The sequence below is a fragment of the Cottoperca gobio genome, unplaced genomic scaffold (genome assembly GCF_900634415.1).
Source record: "Cottoperca gobio unplaced genomic scaffold, fCotGob3.1 fCotGob3_309arrow_ctg1, whole genome shotgun sequence".
Lineage (NCBI taxonomy): Eukaryota > Metazoa > Chordata > Actinopteri > Perciformes > Bovichtidae > Cottoperca > Cottoperca gobio.
In genome coordinates this window covers 119,264-137,452 of record NW_021166919.1, presented here as the reverse complement: position 1 = coordinate 137,452, position 18,189 = coordinate 119,264, and the positions used below count along the sequence as shown (strand labels likewise).

The window sequence follows — 18,189 nt, the reverse complement described above, 5'->3', positions numbered from 1 at the left end:
GATGTTAATGTGTGTCAGGTAGACCGATGTTAACGTGACTCAGGTAGACCGTGGTTAATGTGTCTCAGGTAGACCGATGTTAATGTGTCTCAGGTAGACCGATGTTAATGTGTCTCAGGTAGAATGATGTTAATATGTCTCAGGTAGACCGATGTTAATGTGTCTCAGGTAGAAGATGTTAATGTGTCTCAGGTAGACCGATGTTAATGTGTTTCAGGTAGAATGATGTTAATGTGTCTCATGTAGATCGATGTTAATGTGTCTCAGGTAGACCGATGTTAATGTGTCTCAGGTAGAATGATGTTAATGTGTCTCAGGTAGACCGATGTTAATGTGTCTCAGGTAGACCGATGTTAGCGTGTCTCAGGTAGAATGATGTTAATGTGTCTCATGTAGATCGATGTTAATGTGTCTCAGGTAGACCGATGTTAATGTGTCTCAGGTAGAATGATGTTAATGTGTCTCAGGTAGACCGATGTTAATGTGTCTCAGGTAGACCGATGTTAATGTGTCTCAGGTAGAAGATGTTAATGTGTCTCAGATAGAAGATGTTAATGTGTCTCAGGTAGACCGATGTTAATGTGTCTCATGTAGACCGATGTTAATGTGTCTCAGGTAGAATGATGTTAATGTGTCTCAGGTAGACCGATGTTAATGTGTCTCATGTAGACAGATGTTAATGTGTCTCAGGTAGAATGATGTTAATGTGTCTCAGGTAGACCGATGTTAATGTGTCTCAGGTAGAATGATGTTAATGTGTCTCAGGTAGACCGATGTTAATGTGTCTCATGTAGACCGATGTTAATGTGTCTCAGGTAGACCGATGTTAATGTGTCTCAGGTAGACCGATGTTAATGTGTCTCATGTAGACAGATGTTAATGTGTCTCAGGTAGAATGATGTTAATGTGTCTCAGGTAGACCGATGTTAATGTGTCTCAGGTAGACCGATGTTAATGTGTCTCAGGTAGACCGATGTTAACGTGTCTCAGGTAGACCGATGTTAACGTGTCTCAGGTAGACCGATGTTAACGTGTCTCAGGTAGACCGATGTTAACGTGTCTCAGGTAGACCGATGTTAATGTGTCTCAGGTAGACCGATGTTAATGTGTGTAAGGTAGACCGATGTTAACGTGACTCAGGTAGACCGTGGTTAATGTGTCTCAGGTAGACCGATGTTAATGTGTCTCAGGTAGACCGATGTTAATGTGTCTCAGGTAGACCGATGTTAATGTGTCTCAGGTAGAATGATGTTAATATGTCTCAGGTAGACCGATGTTAATGTGTCTCAGGTAGAAGATGTTAATGTGTCTCAGGTAGACCGATGTTAATGTGTTTCAGGTAGAATGATGTTAATGTGTCTCATGTAGATCGATGTTAATGTGTCTCAGGTAGACCGATGTTAATGTGTCTCAGGTAGAATGATGTTAATGTGTCTCAGGTAGACCGATGTTAATGTGTCTCAGGTAGACCGATGTTAGCGTGTCTCAGGTAGAATGATGTTAATGTGTCTCATGTAGATCGATGTTAATGTGTCTCAGGTAGACCGATGTTAATGTGTCTCAGGTAGAATGATGTTAATGTGTCTCAGGTAGACCGATGTTAATGTGTCTCAGGTAGACCGATGTTAATGTGTCTCAGGTAGAAGATGTTAATGTGTCTCAGATAGAAGATGTTAATGTGTCTCAGGTAGACCGATGTTAATGTGTCTCATGTAGACCGATGTTAATGTGTCTCAGGTAGAATGATGTTAATGTGTCTCAGGTAGACCGATGTTAATGTGTCTCAGGTAGACCGATGTTAATGTGTCTCAGGTAGAAGATGTTAATGTGTCTCAGATAGAAGATGTTAATGTGTCTCAGGTAGACCGATGTTAATGTGTCTCATGTAGACCGATGTTAATGTGTCTCAGGTAGAATGATGTTAATGTGTCTCAGGTAGACCGATGTTAATGTGTCTCATGTAGACAGATGTTAATGTGTCTCAGGTAGAATGATGTTAATGTGTCTCAGGTAGACCGATGTTAATGTGTCTCAGGTAGAATGATGTTAATGTGTCTCAGGTAGACCGATGTTAATGTGTCTCATGTAGACCGATGTTAATGTGTCTCAGGTAGACCGATGTTAATGTGTCTCAGGTAGACCGATGTTAATGTGTCTCATGTAGACAGATGTTAATGTGTCTCAGGTAGAATGATGTTAATGTGTCTCAGGTAGACCGATGTTAATGTGTCTCAGGTAGACCGATGTTAATGTGTTTTAGGTAGACCGATGTTAATGTGTCTCAGGTAGAAGATGTTAATGTGTCTCAGATAGAATGATGTTAATGTGTCTCAGGTAGAATGATGTTAATGTGTCTCAGGTAGACCGATGTTAATGTGTCTCATGTAGACCGATGTTAATGTGTCTCAGGTAGAAGATGTTAATGTCTCAGGTAGACCGATGTTAATGTGTCTCAGGTAGAATGATGTTAATGTGTCTCAGGTAGACCGATGTTAATGTGTCTCAGGTAGACCGATGTTAGCGTGTCTCAGGTAGAATGATGTTAATGTGTCTCAGGTAGACGATGTTAATGTGTCTCAGGTAGACCGATGTTAATGTGTCTCAGGTAGACCGATGTTAATGTGTCTCAGGTAGAATGATGTTAATGTGTCTCAGGTAGACCGATGTTAATGTGTCTCATGTAGACCGATGTTAATGTGTCTCAGGTAGACCGATGTTAATGTGTCTCAGGTAGAATGATGTTAATGTGTCTCAGGTAGACCGATGTTAATGTGTCTCATGTAGACAGATGTTAATGTGTCTCAGGTAGAATGATGTTAATGTGTCTCAGGTAGACCGATGTTAATGTGTCTCAGGTAGACCGATGTTAATGTGTCTCAGGTAGACCGATGTTAATGTGTCTCATGTAGACCGATGTTAATGTGTCTCAGGTAGAATGATGTTAATGTGTCTCAGGTAGACCGATGTTAATGTGTCTCATGTAGACAGATGTTAATGTGTCTCAGGTAGAATGATGTTAATGTGTCTCAGGTAGACCGATGTTAATGTGTCTCAGGTAGAATGATGTTAATGTGTCTCAGGTAGACCGATGTTAATGTGTCTCATGTAGACCGATGTTAATGTGTCTCAGGTAGACCGATGTTAATGTGTCTCAGGTAGACCGATGTTAATGTGTCTCATGTAGACAGATGTTAATGTGTCTCAGGTAGAATGATGTTAATGTGTCTCAGGTAGACCGATGTTAATGTGTCTCAGGTAGACCGATGTTAATGTGTTTTAGGTAGACCGATGTTAATGTGTCTCAGGTAGAAGATGTTAATGTGTCTCAGATAGAATGATGTTAATGTGTCTCAGGTAGAATGATGTTAATGTGTCTCAGGTAGACCGATGTTAATGTGTCTCATGTAGACCGATGTTAATGTGTCTCAGGTAGAAGATGTTAATGTCTCAGGTAGACCGATGTTAATGTGTCTCAGGTAGAATGATGTTAATGTGTCTCAGGTAGACCGATGTTAATGTGTCTCAGGTAGACCGATGTTAGCGTGTCTCAGGTAGAATGATGTTAATGTGTCTCAGGTAGACGATGTTAATGTGTCTCAGGTAGACCGATGTTAATGTGTCTCAGGTAGACCGATGTTAATGTGTCTCAGGTAGAATGATGTTAATGTGTCTCAGGTAGACCGATGTTAATGTGTCTCATGTAGACCGATGTTAATGTGTCTCAGGTAGACCGATGTTAATGTGTCTCAGGTAGAATGATGTTAATGTGTCTCAGGTAGACCGATGTTAATGTGTCTCATGTAGACAGATGTTAATGTGTCTCAGGTAGAATGATGTTAATGTGTCTCAGGTAGACCGATGTTAATGTGTCTCAGGTAGACCGATGTTAATGTGTCTCAGGTAGACCGATGTTAATGTGTCTCAGGTAGAAGATGTTAATGTGTCTCAGATAGAATGATGTTAATGTGTCTCAGGTAGAATGATGTTAATGTGTCTCAGGTAGACCGATGTTAATGTGTCTCATGTAGACCGATGTTAATGTGTCTCAGGTAGAAGATGTTAATGTCTCAGGTAGACCGATGTTAATGTGTCTCAGGTAGAATGATGTTAATGTGTCTCAGGTAGACCGATGTTAATGTGTCTCAGGTAGACCGATGTTAGCGTGTCTCAGGTAGAATGATGTTAATGTGTCTCAGGTAGAATGATGTTAATGTGTCTCAGGTAGACGATGTTAATGTGTCTCAGGTAGACCGATGTTAATGTGTCTCAGGTAGAAGATGTTAATGTGTCTCAGGTAGACCGATGTTAATGTGTCTCAGGTAGATCGATGTTAATGTGTCTCAGGTAGACCGATGTTAGCGTGTCTCAGGTAGACCGATGTTAATGTGTCTCAGGTAGACCGATGTTAATGTGTCTCAGGTAGACGATGTTAATGTGTCTCAGGTAGACCGATGTTAATGTGTCTCAGGTAGAAGATGTTAATGTGTCTCAGGTAGACCGATGTTAATGTGTCTCAGGTAGACCGATGTTAATGTGTCTCAGGTAGACCGATGTTAATGTGTCTCAGGTAGAAGATGTTAATGTGTCTCAGGTAGACCGATGTTAATGTGTCTCAGGTAGAAGATGTTAATGTGTCTCAGGTAGACCGATGTTAATGTGTCTCAGGTAGACCGATGTTAATGTGTCTCAGGTAGAAGATGTTAATGTGTCTCAGGTAGACCGATGTTAGCGTGTCTCAGGTAGAATGATGTTAATGTGTCTCAGGTAGACGATGTTAATGTGTCTTAGGTAGACCGATGTTAATGTGTCTCAGGTAGACCGACTCATTCTGCGTCTGAACGCCTAATCGATAGATGACGAGACGGGTTGCTCACTTTAGCATCAGCGGCGGTGCTAGCTAGCTCCGAGCTAGCTGCTAAGTGCTTTGCATCTAATCTGCGTAAAAAATTTGTTGCGTTATTTTTTCTGTGATTAATTAATTAATTATTATATATTATTATTTAATATATATATATATATATATAAAATGAATGTGCAAATTAACTACAGTTATCAGATAGCAGTAAAAAGTAAACATTACTTCTGCGATGTAGTGGAGCAGAAGTATAAAGTACTTTCACAGTTCACTGAGTAAATGAGTTACTGTGCGCCCTGCGGCTGCACGTGAACGTACGTCCATCAGCGCAGCGTTGATGTAGTTGGAGCTCTCTCCGTCGATGGTGATGAGGAAGGGCAGGCAGCGGTCCGGCGGCAGAACGTCCATGCAGCGGTTCTTCTCGTGGTTCCTGGGCAGCAGGGCGATGCTGCAGTCCTCCACACGCAGCGTGGGCGTCACCATGTTCAGAGTCTGAGCGACGACACAAACACGTCAAAAAACTTTCTGATGAAGCGCCGGCTATAAATCATGACTTCAGTAAAACATCACAAGCTTCAGTTTTTAACATTTACAACTTTTTATTACTATTTAGTGACACATTACCTTTATATATATATATATATATATAAATATATATATATATATTTATATATATAAATATATATTATTTATATAAATATATATATATAAATATATATATAGTATTATATATATTTAATTATTATTATTATTACTATTATTATTATTATTATTATTATTATTATTATTCATAAAACATGTTTAATATGGTTTATAAATGACTCACATTAATATTGATGGCTTATTATCTTATCTCCATTTATTAACATTTATTACTGAATTACTGACGATTATTACTCTTTAATAAATGTTTTCATATGGATATAATTTATTCTTAAAACTGTTTGGACATTTGGACCAATCAGAAGGTTGCGTTACCCTGAACTCCTCTTTGATCTGACTGGAGTTCGTCTGAGGGTCCAATCGGTTCATCTCGTAGTAAACCGAGCGCAGCTGATTGGCTGGGATCGCCGTGTCACCGCAGAGACACGCCTCCAAGATGGCGTCGTGGATGAAGACGTACTGCTCCTGCACGCAGAGCGAGAGGAACTGTCAGCTTTGAGTGACAGCAGGACGGCTGGAGAAATGTCACTTCATAAAAGATTTATGTCAACACACACACACACGCACGCACACGCACACGCACACGCACACACACACACACACACACACACACAGTGACATTAAAGTTAGACAGAGAAGGTCATCTCTGCGTCCATTTCTGTCACTTCCTGTCAGCTGAGCTACATGATGTCTGCACCTCAGTCTGCACCATGTTGACCCGCCGCGCTCGCAGCTCTCGGACGCAGTTGTAGATGTCGACCACGCCCTCTCTCTCCGCCATGTCCAGCATGATGTCGATCACGATGAAGCAGCCCGTGCGCCCGGCCCCCGCACTGACACACACACACACACACACAGGTTATAAACACGTGAAGCTGCAGTGATGAGAGCAGAGCAGGGGAACAGACTCGTACCTGCAGTGGACCACGGTGGGGCCGGCGGTCGGGGGGGTTTTGGCCTTGACGCGACGGATGAAGCCCAGCAGGCCGGTGGCGTGAAGCGGCACGCCGTGATCGGGCCAACCGGTGAAATGAAACTGACGGATCTCCCTGATCTCTGCCACCCCCCGCTGAGACACACAGAGGGAGACACGCTACAGGTGAACAGGGTCAGACATGTAACTCACAGAGATCATGAAGCTTCACTTCATGACTCACATCAACACAAGTTTATATTACAAGTGTTTAATATGTACATGAGGCGTTATGTAATGTAGCTGTGGAGAGTTTACATCTACACACACAGTTACACACACACACTCTGATGTTCTCATGTTTCCTCTCGTCTGAAGAAGACGTTATAATATGTATAAATATCTTTACCTTCTCCACGGCGAAGGTCCGGATCACGTACTCTGACAGCAGCTGAGTCTCGATCAGCGTCACCTTCATGTCGCCGTAGATCTCCGTGTCGTCGGGCCAGTACTTGCAACACTTCACCTGCACACACACACACACACACACACACACACAACTCTTGTTTATTCATTAACATTAAATGGACTCATTAATTAAACAGCTGATATTAAAATCTCATTAGAAGCTCCGCCTCCGCTCATCAACAGCTAATTACTGCTGAGCTAATCACGCTGTTACCACGGCAACCAACGAGGTGAGCAGGGGGGAATCTGGATAAAGTGACAGTGTGTGTGTGTGTGTGTGTGTGTCAGATAATCATCCCGATCTTTCCCAGAATCCCCTCTGCAGCTCTCCTGGATCCCTGGTGTCTTCTGGGTAATAAGAGCTGGGACCAGATGTGTGTGTGTGTGTGTGTGTGTGTGTGTGTGTGTGTCTTGCTGCTGGTGCCTGACAGGCTCTGTGTAGTATTTGAATGTTATATTTTTATTGTCATTTCCTTCAATTCTATATATTTTATTCCTGATTTGGTACTTACTTCTAAAAACTGCTCAACTCTTTCATTGAATTAATAAAAATCTGTTAATATTTTTATGTTTAAAAATTATAATTTATTTGTGATTTTCTTCTCTTTTATATGTTTTTATTTTGACAAGAACAATAAACAAAGAGCAGACGTGACCGGTGCACTCTGGGAAATGAAGTCCCAAACAACCAGATGGCCACAACAATCAGTGTGTGTGTGTGTGTGTGTGTGTGTGTGTGTGTGTGTGTGTGGACTCACCCGCCCCACCTCCACCAGGTTGGTTACCATGACGATGGCAGCGGTGTTCTCCTGCCAAACCATCCGCCAGAAATCGTACACAGTCTCCTGCATGGGACCTGAAACACACACACACACACACACACACACACACACACACCCAGAGTAAACTTCGTATTAGACAGCAGATCAGCAGGCGACACCAGAGCTGTACATGAATTATAATGACTCTTTTTAATTAATTCAAATTAAGCGCACGTACGCACACACACACACACAAAACATGTTTTTAATCACTGTTGACAGTCTGTGTTTTGACGAGCTAATTAGTTCATGCTAATCCATTCCTGTCCTCAAGTGTTTTACAGCGAGAATCTGCTGCCTGCACACACACACACACACACACACACACACACACACACACACGCACGCACACACACACACACACACACACACATACACTCACTCCATATTCATGCGCACAGACTGACATGTTCACACAAACACTCAGGTTTGTTCAGGAGGGTGGATGTCTACCTTGAGAGCTGTGTGTTTATGTGTGTGTGTGTGTATATGTGTGTGTGTGTGTGTGTGTGTGTTTATGTGTGTGTGTGTGTGTGTGTGTGTGTGTGTGTGTGTTCTGCACATATCTGAAAGTTACATTTAAAACTTTACTTAAAGTTTTGAATCCTTCAGATTTCAGGTGGATTTGGCGCCACCTGTGGTCAGAGGCAGTAACTGCAGGTGAGCAGATCCCATGATGCTTAACAGAATATAAATGTGTTTATCATGCCTCTCCCTCCCCATAGAAGAAGAAAAAAGGAAAAAGTCTGAATATTTACAGATAAGAAAAGTTTGAGAAATAGTAGAATATATTTAGAGATAAAACTCTTCAGTTAAAAGATGGAATATTTAGGAAAAGGTCGGAATATGCAAAGGATTAATATTTGTAGTTTATGAACCTGATGTTCCTATTAAAGCTTTAACTTTATCTGGGGGTTTTACAGAATTATCATTATAGTTACATATATTTATAGATCTCTAAAGTGTGTGTCAGTTCTCACCTTGAGTAGCGATGTAGTGGTTGGGTCTGTGGTAGCCCTGAGAAAAGAGAGAAAATAGTTTGTACATGAAACTCACAACAAACTCCGTAATCTAAATATATTAAAGAGACATCACTGTTGCGATTACACACACACACACACACACACACACACACACACACACAGATGTTTGTTTACACAGTCAACACCAACCAACACTGACTGATGGCAGCCGTCGTCATGGAAACAGAGTCGACCAGATCGACCTCTAAAGAAAAGTAAACTGTGTGTGTTACTCACGTCGACGTAGTTGGCGTTGATGTAGTCAGAGCCGTTCTCTCCGTCCTGAGGCTGCAGACGCACACGAGAGTGGTCGTCTAAGACACAGACACAGGCACAGACACACACACACACACAGTTAATTGGAACATAATCACATAGAATTAGCTTCTGCTGAATAAATAAATGATCTAATAATAAACTAATAACTATTTAGTCATGTTCTGTTTGATCTCTATGATCACAATAAATACGATTAAATAATTACATTTTAAATATAATCATATTAAATATTATCACATTATCGTCTCTTCTTTATTTTTGTACATTTAACACTAGATACAGATACTGTATATTAAACACTACAGATACAGATACTGTATATTAAACACTACAGATACAGATACTGTATATTTAAACACTACAGACACAGATACTGTATATTAAACACTACAGATACAGATACTGTATATTAAACACTACAGATACAGATACTGTATATTAAACACTAGATACAGATACTGTATATTAAACACTACAGATACAGATACTGTATATTAAACACTACAGATACAGATACTGTATATTTAAACACTACAGATACAGATACTGTATATTAAACACTACAGATACAGATACTGTATATTAAACACTACAGCTACAGTATATTTAACACTACAGATACTGTATATTTAACACTACAGATACAGATACTGTATATTTAACACTACAGATACAGATACTGTATATTTAACACTACAGATACAGATACTGTATATTTAACACTACAGATACAGATACTGTATATTAAACACTACAGATACAGATACTGTATATTAAACACTACAGATACAGATACTGTATATTAAACACTACAGATACAGATACTGTATATTTAAACACTACAGATACAGATACTGTATATTAAACACTACAGATACAGATACTGTATATTAAACACTACAGCTACAGTATATTTAACACTACAGATACTGTATATTTAACACTACAGATACAGATACTGTATATTTAACACTACAGATACTGTATATTAAACACTACAGATACAGATACTGTATATTTAAACACTACAGATACAGATACTGTATATTAAACACTACAGATACAGATACTGTATATTAAACACTACAGATACAGTATATTTAACACTACAGATACAGATAATGTATATTAAACAGTACAGATACAGATACTGTATATTTAACACTACAGATACAGATACTGTATATTAAACACTACAGATACTGTATATTTAACACTACAGATACAGATACTGTATATTAAACACTACAGATACAGATACTGTATATTTAAACACTACAGATACTGTATATTAAACACTACAGATACAGATACTGTATATTAAACACTACAGATACAGTATATTTAACACTACAGATACTGTATATTAAACACTACAGATACAGATACTGTATATTTAACACTACAGATACAGATACTGTATATTTAACACTACAGATACAGATACTGTATATTTAACACTACAGATACAGATACTGTATATTAAACACTACAGATACAGATACTGTATATTAAACACTACATATACAGATACCGTATATTTAAACACTACAGATACAGATACTGTATATTAAACACTACAGATACAGATACTGTATATTAAACAATACAGATACAGATGCTGTATATTAAACAATACATATACAGATACTGTATATTAAACACTACAGATACAGATACTGTATATTAAACACCACAGATACAGATACTGTATATTTAACACTAGATACAGATACTGTATATTAAACACTACAGATACAGATACTGTATATTAAACAATACAGATACAGATGCTGTATATTAAACACTACAGATACTGTATAGACTAAGGTTAAATCTACTAAAGGATATTGTGGTAAATTTCAGGTTGAGGGGGCTGTAATTTTCTTACATTTCTCATGCCCTGTGAGACAGTCCAGATGGTTTTACCACATATAAAAGGAGACAGAAATATTCTTAGACAAGCACAACAAGTCTTGACCATAAAATCACAAGAGTTTCAACAGTTTCTACGGTCTGTAGTGAACCAGTTTCTACGTTCTAGTGAACCAGTTTCTACGATCTGTAGTGAACCAGTTTCTACGGTCTGTAGTGAACCAGTTTCTACGGTCTAGTGAACCAGTTTCTACTGTCTGTAGTGAACCATTTTCTACGGTCTGTAGTGAACCAGTTTCTACAGTCTGTAGTGAACCAGTTTCTACGGTTTAGTGAACCAGTTTCTACGGTCTGTAGAGAAACCAATTTCTACGGTCTAGTGAACCAGTTTCTACGGTCTGTATTGAACCAGTTTCTACGGTCTAGTGAACCAGTTTCTACGGTCTGTAGTGAACCAGTTTCTACGGTCTGTAGAGAACCAGTTTCTACGGTCTGTATTGAACCAGTTTCTCCGGTCTAGTGATCCAGTTTCTACGGTCTGTATTGAACCAGTTTCTACGGTCTGTAGTGAACCAGTTTCTACGGTCTGTAGAGAACCAGTTTCTACGGTCTGTAGTGAACCAGTTTCTACGGTCTGTAGTGAACCAGTTTCTACGGTCTGTAGTGAACCAGTTTCTACGGTCTAGTGAACCAGTTTCTACTGTCTGTAGTGAACCATTTTCTACGGTCTGTAGTGAACCAGTTTCTACAGTCTGTAGTGAACCAGTTTCTACGGTTTAGTGAACCAGTTTCTACGGTCTGTAGAGAACCAATTTCTACGGTCTAGTGAACCAGTTTCTACGGTCTGTAGAGAACCAATTTCTACGGTCTAGTGAACCAGTTTCTACGGTCTGTATTGAACCAGTTTCTACGGTCTAGTGAACCAGTTTCTACGGTCTGTAGTGAACCAGTTTCTACGGTCTGTAGAGAACCAGTTTCTACGGTCTAGTGAACCAGTTTCTACGGTCTGTATTGAACCAGTTTCTACGGTCTGTAGAGAACCAGTTTCTACGGTCTGTAGTGAACCAGTTTCTACGGTCTGTAGTGAACCAGTTTCTACGGTCTGTAGTGAACCAGTTTCTACGGTCTAGTGAACCAGTTTCTACTGTCTGTAGTGAACCATTTTCTACGGTCTGTAGTGAACCAGTTTCTACAGTCTGTAGTGAACCAGTTTCTACGGTTTAGTGAACCAGTTTCTACGGTCTGTAGAGAACCAATTTCTACGGTCTAGTGAACCAGTTTCTACGGTCTGTAGAGAACCAATTTCTACGGTCTAGTGAACCAGTTTCTACGGTCTGTATTGAACCAGTTTCTACGGTCTAGTGAACCAGTTTCTACGGTCTGTAGTGAACCAGTTTCTACGGTCTGTAGAGAACCAGTTTCTACGGTCTGTATTGAACCAGTTTCTCCGGTCTAGTGATCCAGTTTCTACGGTCTGTATTGAACCAGTTTCTACGGTCTGTAGTGAACCAGTTTCTACGGTCTGTAGAGAACCAGTTTCTACGGTCTGTATTGAACCAGTTTCTCCGGTCTAGTGATCCAGTTTCTACGGTCTGTAGTGAACCAGTTTCTACAGTCTGTAGTGAACCAGTTTCTACAGTCTGTAGTGAACCAGTTTCTACGGTTTAGTGAACCAGTTTCTACGGTCTGTAGAGAACCAATTTCTACGGTCTAGTGAACCAGTTTCTACGGTCTGTAGAGAACCAATTTCTACGGTCTAGTGAACCAGTTTCTACGGTCTGTATTGAACCAGTTTCTACGGTCTAGTGAACCAGTTTCTACGGTCTGTAGTGAACCAGTTTCTACGGTCTGTAGAGAACCAGTTTCTACGGTCTGTATTGAACCAGTTTCTCCGGTCTAGTGATCCAGTTTCTACGGTCTGTATTGAACCAGTTTCTACGGTCTGTAGTGAACCAGTTTCTACGGTCTGTAGAGAACCAGTTTCTACGGTCTGTAGTGAACCAGTTTCTACGGTCTAGTGAACCAGTTTCTACTGTCTGTAGTGAACCATTTTCTACGGTCTGTAGTGAACCAGTTTCTACAGTCTGTAGTGAACCAGTTTCTACGGTCTGTAGTGAACCAGTTTCTACGGTCTGTAGTGAACCAGTTTCTACGGTCTGTAGTGAACCAGTTTCTACGGTCTAGTGAACCAGTTTCTACTGTCTGTAGTGAACCATTTTCTACGGTCTGTAGTGAACCAGTTTCTACAGTCTGTAGTGAACCAGTTTCTACGGTTTAGTGAACCAGTTTCTACGGTCTGTAGAGAACCAATTTCTACGGTCTAGTGAACCAGTTTCTACGGTCTGTAGAGAACCAATTTCTACGGTCTAGTGAACCAGTTTCTACGGTCTGTATTGAACCAGTTTCTACGGTCTAGTGAACCAGTTTCTACGGTCTGTAGTGAACCAGTTTCTACGGTCTGTAGAGAACCAGTTTCTACGGTCTGTATTGAACCAGTTTCTCCGGTCTAGTGATCCAGTTTCTACGGTCTGTATTGAACCAGTTTCTACGGTCTGTAGTGAACCAGTTTCTACGGTCTGTAGAGAACCAGTTTCTACGGTCTGTATTGAACCAGTTTCTCCGGTCTAGTGATCCAGTTTCTACGGTCTGTAGTGAACCAGTTTCTACAGTCTGTAGTGAACCAGTTTCTACAGTCTGTAGTGAACCAGTTTCTACGGTCTAGTGAACCAGTTTCTACGGTCTGTATTGAACCAGTTTCTACGGTCTAGTGAACCAGTTTCTACGGTCTGTAGAGAACCAGTTTCTGCGGTCTGGTTTCTACGGTCTGTAGTGAACCAGTTTCTATGGTCTGTAGTGAACCAGTTTCTACGGTCTGTATTGAACCAGTTTCTACGGTCTAGTGAACCAGTTTCTACGGTCTGTAGAGAACCAGTTTCTGCGGTCTGGTTTCTACGGTCTGTAGTGAACCAGTTTCTATGGTCTGTAGTGAACCAGTTTCTACGGTCTGTAGTGAACCAGTTTCTACAGTCTGTAGAGAACCAGTTTCTACGGTCTGTAGTGAACCAGTTTCTACGGTCTAGTGAACCAGTTTCTACGGTCTGTAGTGAACCAGTTTCTACGGTCTAGTGAACCAGTTTCTACAGTCTGTAGTGAACCAGTTTCTACGGTCTGTAGTGAACCAGTTTCTACGGTCTAGTGAACCAGTTTCTACTGTCTGTAGTGAACCAGTTTCTACGGTCTGTAGTGAACCAGTTTCTACAGTCTGTAGTGAACCAGTTTCTACGGTTTAGTGAACCAGTTTCTACGGTCTGTAGAGAACCAATTTCTACAGTCTAGTGAACCAGTTTCTACGGTCTGTATTGAACCAGTTTCTACGGTCTAGTGAACCAGTTTCTACGGTCTGTAGTGAACCAGTTTCTACGGTCTGTAGAGAACCAGTTTCTACGGTCTGTATTGAACCAGTTTCTCCGGTCTAGTGATCCAGTTTCTACGGTCTGTATTGAACCAGTTTCTACGGTCTAGTGAACCAGTTTCTACAGTCTGTAGTGAACCAGTTTCTACAGTCTGTAGTGAACCAGTTTCTACAGTCTGTAGTGAACCAGTTTCTACGGTCTGTAGTGAACCAGTTTCTACGGTCTGTAGAAAACCAGTTTCTGCGGTCTGGTTTCTACGGTCTGTAGTGAACCAGTTTCTATGGTCTGTAGTGAACCAGTTTCTACGGTCTGTAGTGAACCAGTTTCTACAGTCTGTAGAGAACCAGTTTCTACGGTCTATAGTGAACCAGTTTTGATGGTTAGGGCCTCACGTTAGTTTATCAAGTGTTGGTTAGTTATCTGACTGTATCACTGGGGTTGCAGGTGCTTACACATAGCATTTATCCCTGAATCACACGCAGTTTTAAATCCGCCTTTAAAACCAGATCACATTCACACTGGTGAACAGTATGTGGATACGTACAGGCGATGATGTTTCCGTAGCGGTTCTTCATGCGGTTCTCGTCCTTTTTGGCCGAATCCCACGGAGCGGACTGCCCCTCGAAGAAACTCTGAAAAGGCAGAAAGACAGAGAGTTAGTGTAGAGATGTGATGAAACTCTGTGTCTTCATGAATAATGCAACGTCTCTCCTTGAACACACAGGCGCTGGTTTTATGGTCTGAGCAGGTGATTATGTCCAATTATGAGAACGAGGCACAGAGAGAAGCCAGAGGCGTCTAAACACACCAATGTTTTTCAAACAGTGAAAGTACTGTGTGCTGAAACACTTTAACTCTCCGAGTTTATATCTGTTAGAAACTGGATCAACAGCTGAGACAGGATCCTTCCACATGTCTGACTGATGAAGATGTGTCACGTTTCTGATGCAGGTTAGAGCGGTGCCATTTTTATGGACATTTCTTTGTGTTTTACAAGCAAATTGAAAACATGTCTGTTTGGTCTTGAGAGTTTAATTCAACAGAATTCTCTCCTTCCCCGAGTCTCTTAGAGTTAATTTTAAGTCTCTTTGAGTTCCTTTTCATTAAAAATGTTTCTTTATCATGTTGATGAACACTCGATGTCTTTATGTATCAGAATGGCTGAGTGTGATGAAGCAGCTCATACATACACACACACACACACACACACACACACACACACACACACAAACACAAACATACTTTGATCCACAGCAGGTTTCCTGGGTCGCTCATTAAAACGCCTGCAGACAGTGCGTGTGTGTGTGTGTGTGTGGGTGTGTGACAGCAGCAAAAGCTTCAGACATCCATCAAACTCAGAGGTGAGCGATGTCACACACACACACACATACACACACACACACACACACACACACACACACACACACACACACACAGCTCTACATGATTGACAGAGATGAACAAAGATTGAATGAAGGAATGACACACTCTACTCTGTGCGTGTGTGTGTTTTCCCTTTAGCTTGTTTCAGATGCTAATGCTACCTGTTTCCTGAAACCACCAACAGCCTCCTCCAGTCATTGTGAAGCTCAAAGGTTTGATCCTTTTTTACTTGCTGTACCATGAAAGCAGGATCACAAAACTTCAGCCCCATTTTCATGAAACGTGGTGTTCGGGTGCAGCACGAGGAAGAGCATGTGAAGGAGCGGATCTGAATCACGGGGAAGATCCACGAATGATGTTTCACTTCCGTTAACATTACGAGATAGAGCATTTGTGCTGCATTCACATGGTGTCAGAATAATCTGGAAAACGAGAAAGTAATGATGCAAAAGAGTGAATTATTTTGCATCATCTTCTTTGTAGCGTCCATGTTGTTTCTACATTACAACTTAAAGCTCATGAACACACAACCGACCAGGAGCACCTGAATGCACCATGGTGGAGGTCGAGTTTGTATGTTATATTTCAACTTCTGCACTATTTTAAGTTTCAGATTTAGCATGTTTTTGCTTTTTTCAATACAAGTTTAACCGTCTTTGTTGGAGGGAGCCTGAGATCCAACGACATTAACTTGCCCAGAGATGGAAAATCAGATCTGAAGTACAAGTAAGAAATAAAACGGAGAAGAAATAATAAGTGAAGTTATTGTGCCAATTTAATAGTGAACGACAGCGGGGAAAACGTGTAGAGCGACATTTCTTCTCTTCTAACTCGGAGCACTAAACCACCAAACCAGAGTTATGTGTTTCTCCTGCAGAGTCTCGGTTAATGTTTGTGGTTTGTTTTCTGCAGTGGTTTATGTTGGGATAAACATCTGTCGGGGTTTTATCCTGATAAATACATTTGTAGTGAAAGATTCATAATCAGCTGTTTATTTATGAGACTAGTGAATAATAATATTGATTTATCAGCATCGACTTCCTGTGAAACACACAACATATATATCTATATATATATATATATTCACAAGGTAGGATCTCTGAGCTCTGTTAGCAACAGACGTTAACGAAGTGAACAGAAACACGGTAAACCTCGGGATTCCCTAGAAACGGTGTATTTCCCCGGCTGCCTCACGTCCTGCACGATCAAATGTTCACTCAACTAAAATTAACTAAATTAAAAATAATTCAGGTTATTTTTGCCCTGCGACGTCCTACAGAACTGCGGCCCGCTGGGAGAAATACGATATTTTTAAGGAGTCCCGTGAACCTCAGACAGTTTGTCTCTCTTGTATTAGCATCAATGCTACGCTGTGGGAACCATCCACCTCGCTAAAAGATCATTATAAGAAGGTTTAAAACACGTTCTGCTGTTCTGAAGGAAAGTTTAGAAAGATCAAATTTTATTTAGTAGAAAAGAGTGCAAATAAAACAATATAAACAACAATAATTATCAATAATAATAACAAATAATTGAAACAATAATAATAGTTTAATGATGAAGAAAATAATAAATAAAAAATATTAAAATCTTCAGAGCAGCAGAAGGTTTTCTGGGTTTTAAACATCACCAGGTATTTATCTCTTAAAGAAACTGTGACTCCAATGTAATGCTAATACAAACTGAGGCTTGGTGATGCTAGGGTTAGGGTTAGGGTTACCCTAACCCTTTAGCTACAGTGCTAATTTGTGTGTATTGGGCATTAGCTAGTCGCTAATCTAGTTAACAAAGAACACAGGATGAAAACCAAGAAGGCGTCTTACCTCGTTAAGCTGTCCGATCAGATTAATTAGTAAAGGAGAAGCATGGAGGGAGACAATGCTCGTTATTCATCTACTCACCGATACTAACATCACTAATGATCACAGAAGGGTTAAAGCCACAAGAACAAATACTTAAAATAATTTAACTTATAGTTTTACTTAATGTAAGTTATTTTGACTGTTTTTACACTGAAAATCATTACATGACATTAATCTTCCACTCTATCCTCTTCTGTAGATGTGAATAAGTGCTGCTGTTTAATAATTAATTAATTAATTAATTAGTTTGAAGGATGAGCTACTCAAGCCTCCACAAAGCATCAAACATTCATGTAGTATAATAAAGATAAATAAAGTGTTGTTAGATTACACAAACCCAGACAAACATTTCAGATATTTATCATGCATCATAATCCAAACATTCAGTGAGTTTCTGATCTTCCTCGTGTCATTAATCTAACTAGATAACGGAGCAATAAAGAAGCTTTCATGCTAATGCTAACGCTAATGCTAGCGTTTTACTTTCTAAACAATCTGAATTTAATTAATCTGTCAATGTCAAAGTGTTTTCTAGTTGTACAGTACGGGTCCCTCAAGGGTCTATTTTAGGACAGATTTTCAGTTCAGAATATAGCATCTGAATGTTTGCTGACGATACTGTGATTTTTACTGAT

At 40.1% G+C, this 18,189-nt stretch overlaps 1 protein-coding gene across 7 annotated transcripts in view; it reads right to left on the bottom strand.

The window, feature by feature from the left end:
• Positions 1-18,189, bottom strand: part of LOC115005460 (receptor-type tyrosine-protein phosphatase mu-like) — a 134,748-nt gene that overhangs the window by 20,827 nt on the left and 95,732 nt on the right. For 4 of the 7 annotated variants that reach the window (XM_029427282.1, XM_029427284.1, XM_029427286.1 and 1 more), the window contains 9 exons: positions 14,854-14,941; positions 8,980-9,056; positions 8,701-8,737; positions 7,658-7,755; positions 6,841-6,957; positions 6,433-6,587; positions 6,216-6,351; positions 5,834-5,983; positions 5,174-5,347 (listed from right to left, as the gene is read on the bottom strand). In XM_029427282.1, coding sequence (XP_029283142.1) covers positions 5,174-5,347; positions 5,834-5,983; positions 6,216-6,351; positions 6,433-6,587; positions 6,841-6,957; positions 7,658-7,755; positions 8,701-8,737; positions 8,980-9,056; positions 14,854-14,941 — 1,032 coding nt within the window. Of the gene's footprint in view, positions 1-5,173; positions 5,348-5,833; positions 5,984-6,215; positions 6,352-6,432; positions 6,588-6,840; positions 6,958-7,657; positions 7,756-8,700; positions 8,738-8,979; positions 9,057-14,853; positions 14,942-17,515; positions 17,525-18,189 lie in introns of all 7 variants that reach the window. The other 3 variants (XM_029427281.1, XM_029427283.1, XM_029427285.1) reach the window with 1 other exon arrangement.